The sequence below is a fragment of the Lepus europaeus genome, chromosome 10, assembly GCF_033115175.1.
Source record: "Lepus europaeus isolate LE1 chromosome 10, mLepTim1.pri, whole genome shotgun sequence".
NCBI classification, from domain to species: domain Eukaryota; kingdom Metazoa; phylum Chordata; class Mammalia; order Lagomorpha; family Leporidae; genus Lepus; species Lepus europaeus.
In genome coordinates, this window is record NC_084836.1 from 71,473,997 (window position 1) to 71,481,990 (window position 7,994).

The following is a 7,994-nucleotide window of genomic DNA, read 5'->3' on the forward strand; positions in this document are numbered from 1 at the left end:
AATGATGTTTTCTTTCTCCAATCTTTGAGAATCCAGATTTTAAGAAGTATGACTGTTGTGTTCAGTGGCTGATGTGTTTATTCTTTAGAGGATGTTTAAGGAGAGCTAGGAATGTGAGATATTTCTGTGTGCAGTTTCCTGACAATAAGGAATCTTACTTTAAAAGAATTTTAAAAACATGTCATCAAGTTAGTTAACCTTTTTTGCAGCATAAATGTATGAGAAGTAACCTTATTTTTGAGAATCCAGTGAGTTTTTAAGTGGAGTTTTGTTGTTATAAGTTTAAAAATGACAAATAATCATCTATTTGTAATTGGTCATCTGTTATGTTCACATGAATGTACTTTTTGATAAACTACATTGGTCATTAAAAAGCACAGTTTTAATCTTTGAGGATAATTCTGAAAATGTTAACAAAATCCAGTTTACGGTAATTTTTGTACTCATAAATTTGGGATATACTTGTTATAAATCTTGTTAGAAAAATAATTTTTTGAATTATTTAGATATCAAGCAAATTTAAGTACTCTCTGTTCTGCGAGTTTTTACTTGTGGGAAAATCAGGGAACAGTTCTAGGTAAAAATACGGCTTTTCATTCTGGATATTTGCTGTTTTCTATCCTTTGATCCAAGAATGACTGGCAAATATAGCAACATAATCCTTAATTCCATTACTTTGAGCTTTTACTGGCTCTTTTTGGGTCATTTTTGGGATAAGAACAAAACATGGGGCCAGCTTTGTGGTAGTAGGTAAAGTCTGCAGCATTGGCACCCCATATGGGTGCCGGTTTGTGCCTAGCTTCTCCACTTCTGATCCAATTCCCTGCTGATGGCCTGGGAAAAGCAGTGTAGATAGTCTAAATGTTTGAGGCCCTGCCACCCATGTAGGAGACTGAGAAGCTCCTGGCTCCTGACTTCAATCTGGCCCAGCCCAGGCAGTTGTGGACATCTGAGGAGTGAACCAGCGAAAGGAAGATCTCTCTCTCTCTCTCTTTCTCTCTAGTTCTGACTTTAAGTAAATAAGTGATTTTTTTTTTTTAAAGATGTGTTTATTTATTTGAGAGGCAGAGAAAGAGAAGTCTTCCATCTACTGATTCACTCCCCAGTTGGCTGCTCCGATCCAAAGCCAGGAGCCAGCAGCTTCCTCCAGGTCTCCCACGCGGATGCAGGGGCCCAGGGACTTGGGCCATCTTCTACTGCTTTCCCAGGCCATAGCAGAGAGCTGGATCCGAAGTGGAGCAGCTGGGATAGGAATGGAGGTGGGTGGTAAGTGAGGACGGCTGTGCTTTTTAAGCCTCTTCACTGTTCCTGGGGATGAAGCCTCTGGAAATGGTTCTTCCTGTAGTCTGAAGAGAGAAATATATGCCAGATCCCTCTGCTCTCAGAGGAAGTTATAAAGTTGGGGTGCAAGTTGTGAGCGAGGAAACCTGGGTCTTTGCTTTTTTGGAGTTGCTTCTGGGGGTGAAGCCCTGGGTGTTTCCTGCAGGTGTTCTGCCATTTCTGTGGTACAGAGGCCTTGTGTCTAATCCTTGAGCTCCCAGTGAGTCATGGGGAACCTTAGAATTGGTTCCCTTCACAGGGAGTAGCTGGGTTTTGGGGTTCCCTTCCCAATTTTACAGCATAGCAGTTGGGTCAGGGTGTGTGCCTCACCATTCTTCTGCCTTGCCTGCTTGTTAGATAGGAATGTTTTCTCAGTTACCTGGTGGGTAGGTGTCCCAGCTGGTTTCTGACTTTTCTGAGGGGATAAGGACTTAACCAAAATCATGTTGGCCATTCAGAGGAACTTGAGTTTTTGATCTACACCCCTTCCCTCCCCAAGCCTGTCTGCTTTTGGCTATTTGGGTGTTACTCAGACAATCTTGCCGTGCCTAATGTTTAAAGCAGTGTTTATGTTCGTGCTGGCCCATGGTAGATTCACAACTAGTAAACTTAGATGTAGGCTGCAGTTTGGTTCAGAGGGAATATGTTTTTTTTGTTTTTTTTTTTTACAGAGTGGACAGTGAGAGAGACAGGGAGAAAGGTCTTCCTTTTCCGTTGGTTCACTCCCCAGTGGCCGCTGTGGCAGGTGCGCTGCGGCAGGTGCACTGCGGCTGGCGCACCACGCTGATCCGAAGCCAGGAGCCAGGTGCTTCTCCTTGTCTCCCATGTGGGTGCAGGGCCCAAGCACTTGGGCCATCCTCCACTGCACTCCCGGGCCACAGCAGAGAGCTGGACAGAAAGAGGAGCGACCGGGACAGAATCCAGTGCCCCGACTGGGACTAGAACCCAGGGTGCTGGCACCGCAGCCGGAGGATTAGCCTATTGAGCCACGGCGCTGGCCGGGAATATGCTTTCTTAAAAAAATTTTTTGTGGTAAATATATAACACTGCTTTAACTGTTCTAACCATTTAAAAAAATTTTTTTTTTTTTTTTTTTTTTTTTTGTATTTGAAAGTTACAGAGACACAGAGGCAGAGAGAAAGTAGGGGTGAGTGGTAGGGGTGTCTTCCATTTGCTGGTTCATTCCTGAAATGGCTGCAATTGCTAGACCTGGGCCCACCCAAAGCCAGGAACCAGGAGCTTCATCTGGGTCTGCCATGTGGGTACAGGGACCCAGGGACTTGGGCCATCTTCCAATGCTTTCCCAGGTGCATTAGCAGGAAGCTGGATTGGAAATGGAGCATCCGAGACTTGAACTGGTGCCCATATGGGATGCAGGTGCTGCAGCTGGTAGCTTTACCCATTACACCATACTACTGGCCCCTGTTCTAACCATTTTGAAGTGTACAATTTCAGTGTCTGCAACCATCACCACTCTTCCTTTTCTAGAACTTTTCCATCAACCCAAACAGAAAAACTATACCGATTGAATAATAATTCTGTCTCCTATCCACCAGTCCCTGGCAAACACTGTTCTACTTTGTCACTATGAATTTCCCCGGGGATTTGCTGTTTTTAAGTCACTGTAATGGTTTTGCTTTTATACTTGGCAGCAAGAAAAAATTCACAGTGATTTTGGATCTTGTTTGTTGGACATTCTGGTAAAATTCTCTTTTGCTTGACAGTAGGCAAGAGTTGGTGAGACCATGGAGTTGCTGTGAAGTTTGCTGCAGAATGTGCCCGCGTTGGCTTCTTAGTTCCCTCTGGTTGCTCATGAGCTTCTCTCTCTTCCCTAGGACTTGGATGTTGTGGGTGATGGTATGCAGTGCCCTCCGTCACCCCTGCTTTTTGATCCTTCACTCGCCCTTGAAGATCATTCAATCAAAGAAATGGCTGGAGGCCCAGCGGATATCTTGGCAAGTGAACAGTCCCAGCCAAGTTTCCCTCATGTAGAGACTGAGTTAGGCAGAGGGCTCCCTGCTGGCTGGCAGGAAGCAGGTGTCATCACAAGTAGACCATAAAGATGCCCCGGAAAGGTGGCTTTCACTCAGTGAATTTCCATGGGAGGCAGGTACTTGAAAAAAAGCCTGTTTCTGCTGCTGAGTGTCCTGTTGCTCTAATCCTGCAGATGGGCCCTTAGAGCACCTGGTGCCTCCAACCCTCATTCCAGAGTAGGAATTGAAGTAAAAGGTTGAGTCCAAATAAGTACAAACCCAAAGAGTTTTACCTATTCATTGTCAGTGTATTTGAAGTTAGAATTGAAGGATAAAATTTGTATTACTTCATAATAATAATAAATTAATTACGTATTAACTGAACAGAAAGAAGTTGAGACAGTGGATCTAGGTAAATCGTGCCATTTAAGGGAGTTGAGCTCTGAGCCTGTTCGACTGTAGAATGATTTGGCTTCTCTCTCTGAGCTGTGGGTGGGGTACCAGTGGCCCTGACTGAAGACCAGCAGTTACTCTCTGGCTGTTGGTTTCAAGCAGAGGCCTAAAGTATGGTCTTTCTGTGTCTGCTGGCTGCTCTGGAACCTTGGCAGAGAATGGCTGTTTGATTCAGAAGAAACAAACCATAGCTCTGTCTCCCAATGGGAGAGCCTCAGGAGTGCTGTAAGTAGTAACTGGCTTTAAGGGACAGGCATAGCTAAGAATGGGAGAACTGCGCGGAGTTGCTTTATTTCTGTTGCCTTGTTCTTACTGCTGTAAATGGGCCTTGATACATCAGGCTCATGTTTCATAATGAACTAATGAATTTCTAACCACAGTGCCTTTCTTTGTTTTAACAGGGCCAGATGCAGATGGCTGGAGAAGGGTGCAGATCCCAGGGATCTCGAAATCCTGAGAAAGCCTCTGCACAGTTGCCTCAGAGTGGCTTGGCCACTGCAAATGGGAAGCCAGAACCTACGTCCATCAGTTGACAGTTTGCTTTGAAAACGATTTGACTTTGGTGGATTTTAATTTCCCATTCTTCAGAAAAATGTCTCTGATCATCTCTCACTGTTTATGGCAATCCAGACTACCTTGGTTTTCTTCTGGGTTACTAAGTCCTGCAGTCAGACATGAAACCAGATTTGGGGAGAGTGGAATAGTATTGTCAGAGTCGTGGGGCTCTTCCTACCCTGGGCAAGGAAGAGCAAGGAGGAAGAGGATCCCTTGTCAAAGCTGGGAGTGAATGCATGTCTGTAATGGGGTTTCTCAAGTCACATTCAGGGATCCACGCAGGTGAGGACTGTTTATGGATGGTGCCCTTGAAGTACTGGTGGCCCCAATGCCTGGCTGTCTCTGAGGCTGAGGGGATTGTAGCCCTTCCTCTTCCGCTGAATTGGGCCATCTGACACCTCCTCCTCCGAGGAAACGGCTCACGGGTCTGGGCTCTCCCTAACTATCCATCTGTTCCTAACCTATGTCAATTTCTGTGGTTGTTTATCTTATGTAAGATATAGTAAAACTTTATTGTATATAGTTTCTATTAAATGTTACGAAAATGTAAAACAGTCACCTGACCTGAATGAATATTTTGTTTGTATTTGAGAGTGTCTTTTTTTTTTTTCCCCTTGGTTTTAGAGAGCTGTCTCTGATGGGAAAGGGAAAATTAGATACAGGCCCATCCTAAGAAGTAAGTAAATTCAATAGTTGTAGTTTTGGTTTTGAGGATAAGGTAAACACCTGGAAGAAATAAATGAAGAGGTGTGGGGAGTCTTTACTCAAGCTAGCCAGTCCCACTTAGCCTCCTGTTCACCCTCTAGTCTGTGTTCCGTACCCTGTGTTTCCCTCTCAGAACTGATGCTTGGTTGTATGTCAAAATTTTTTATTTCTTAAATTATGCATTATAAATATATTCACTTTCTGTGAAAGGCAGAGACAGATACTCTTACCTGCTGATTTACTCCCTAAATGCCCCACATAGCCAGGGCTGGGTTAGGCTGACGCCAGGAACCCGGAACTCAGTCCAGGTCTCCCATGAGAGCGGTAGGGACCCCAGGACTTGAACCATCTGCTACCTCATGGGTTGAGCAACTAGCAGGAAGCTGGAACTGAAGCAGAACTGGAACAGAAACCTGGGCATTGTGGTGTGGGATGCAGGCGTCCCAAGTGGTGCTTTAAGTGTTGCGCAAAATGTGCCCCTCAGAATTCTTCAGGACTTAGGAATATACGTGTGATATCCATAGAAATTGGGCCTGCTGCTAGGTTACTGAGATAGGGCCTAAACTGTCAAGATATTTTGCTGCTGCATCTTAGAGTTAAAATAGCAGTTAAGGTTAAGGTAGTTGTGCTACAAATTGTCTTATTTCTGTAGTGCACTATAACCAGGAAGCTGAAAGATTCTATGAAATGGACATTGATACTGCTTTACAAGAGGTGCTGAAGGCCACCCTCATCCACAGTGGCCTCGCACGTGGAATTCGTGAGCCACCAAAGCCTCAGACACGCACCAAGCCTGTCTTTGCATGCTTGTGTCTAACTATGGTGACCCGGTACAGGGGGAGGCTCTGTGCTGAATCCCAGGTCAACCTCATTAAGGTTGATGACAAGACACTTGGTGAATGGGTGGGGCTCTGTGAGATTGACCAAGAGAGGAGACCCCCGTAAGACGGTCAGTTGCAGTTGTGTAGTGGTTAGGGATTACGGTGAAGAATCTCAGGCCAAGGATCTCCTCGAAGAAAACTTAAATACAAGAAATGAACAAATGAAAACTTGGCTCACACACAAAAATGTAACTCTTGGAAGGTCATCAGATGAATTCCTGGGGAGGTTGCCTCTGATAGGTCTTCCAGTGATAGCGATCAGTGTGTCGTTCTGTTCCTGCTGCTCCGGTTTTCTGGTTTGGTTATTTATTTGAAAGGACAGGGCCGCTGGAAGCCAGGAGCCTGGAACTACATCTGCATCTCATCTATGAGTGTCGCGGAGGGTCAAGTACTTGGGCTGTCTTCCACTGGTTTCCCAGGTGCATTAGCAGGGAGCTGGATTGAAAGTGAAGCAGCTGGGACTTGAACTGGTGCCCATATAAGATGCTGACATTGCAGGTGGTGGCTTAACCTGCTGCAATATAACGCCCACCGAGAGACAAACATTCTTTTTTTAAAATTTATTTGACAGAGATAAAGATCTTCCTTCTGCTGGTTCACCCCCTAAGTGGCTGCTACGGCCGGAACTGCACTGATCCGAAGCCAGGAGCCAGGTGCTTCCTCCTGGTCTCCCATGTGGGTGCAGGGCCCAAGCACTTGGGCCATCCTCCACTGCCTTCCCAGGCCACAGCAGAGAGCTGGCCTGGAAGAGGAGTAACTGGGACTAGAACCGGCGCCCATATGGGATGCCGGTGCTGCAGGTGGAGGATTAACCAAGTGAGCCGCAGTGCTGGCCCTGAGACAAACATTCTTAATACCACTATGTGTTAAGAACTTGAGTGCTCCTGCAATAAGGATTGCTTTCAGTTCTAACAAAATGATCTAAATGGTTAAATCAAGTAACAGGCCATGAACATTTTCTGAGGGCTGGAGGCCGGGGAACCTGTACTCAGTACCGCAGAAATTCTCGCAGCCGCTGGCGAGTGGAGATTACCCACAGCTAACGTTTTCTAAGGTTACGTCAGCACAGGGAGATGAGCACTGGGTAACACGGGCTTCAGACTGCACCTTGCTGCTGAGTCTTGGCCCAAGCAAAGGCTACCTGTATCCTTGCTGTGCTCAGCAGCCTGAGGGGATGTGTCTGTGCTGTGAGGGAGCTGCGAGTGAGCTGGTTCCTCTGGAAGCAGTCTGGGTGGCACACTGCCTTGGCTGCCAATTCCATGAATTCCATGACTCCTAAGAGGTCTGCTTTAGGAGAAATTTAGAAGGATGAATTACAGGCCCTTTTGCTGCTGTTTGTCTTGGAGCCACAACTGGTAGTCAATACCCTCCTCCACCAAATACTCAAAAATTCCTTCAGGCCTTTGTTGTCAGTGATGACAGATCTGGAGCTTACCTGATGGTGTGAACCTACCTTCCACTCCTGAGGAGTTTTTTTTTTTTTTTTAAATATAATTTGAAAGGCAGAGTTACAGAGAGGAGGACAGAGTGAGGAGGAGAGACAGCTTCGATTTGCTGGTTCACTCAAATGGCTGCAATGGCCAGGGCAGGGCCAGCCTGAAGCCAGGATCCAGAAGCTTCTTCCAGGTCTCCCATGTGGGTGCAGGGGCCCAGAAACTTGGGCCATCCCATGCACATCAGCAGGGAGCTGGCTAGGAAGTGGAGCATTTGGGACTTGAACCAGCATCCACATGGGATGCGGGGGTGCTGCAGGCTGTGGCTTAACTTGCATTGGCAGAAACTCCCATGTGGGTAGCCGAGGCCCAGTCACTTGAGCTATCATGTACTACCTCGCAGTCAGGACTCATTAGCAGGGAGCTGGGTCAAAAGTGGAGGTTCCGGGAGTGGCAGCTTAACTCATTGTGCCACAACACCATACCTTTAAAAGAAAGTATGTATATATGTATGTGTATGTACATGCACATTTTTTAAAGTTGCCCACACACATGCACAGATATCCCATTCACTAGATGACTCCACAAATTCCTACAACAGCCATGGATGGGCCAGGCCAAAGCCCAGAGCCTGGAGCTCAGCCTGGGTCTGTCACGTGGGTAGTAGGAGCCCA

General features: G+C 46.3%; 1 protein-coding gene and 1 non-coding gene across 3 annotated transcripts in view; both read left to right on the plus strand.

Moving 5' to 3' along the window:
- The window catches only part of KANSL2 (KAT8 regulatory NSL complex subunit 2), a 24,625-nt gene extending 19,749 nt beyond the window's left edge, over positions 1-4,876 (plus strand). For both annotated transcript variants that reach the window (XM_062203756.1, XM_062203757.1), the window contains exons 9-10: positions 3,156-3,275; positions 4,148-4,876. In XM_062203756.1, coding sequence (XP_062059740.1) covers positions 3,156-3,275; positions 4,148-4,279 — 252 coding nt within the window. In that variant the 3' untranslated portion in view covers positions 4,280-4,876. The remainder of the gene's footprint in view (positions 1-3,155; positions 3,276-4,147) is intronic.
- LOC133769272 (small nucleolar RNA SNORA2/SNORA34 family) lies at positions 3,797-3,932 on the plus strand. The gene has a single exon (XR_009867163.1). It is a non-coding gene; the product is annotated as a small nucleolar RNA SNORA2/SNORA34 family (small nucleolar RNA).
- Positions 4,877-7,994: the final 3,118 nt, after the last annotated feature.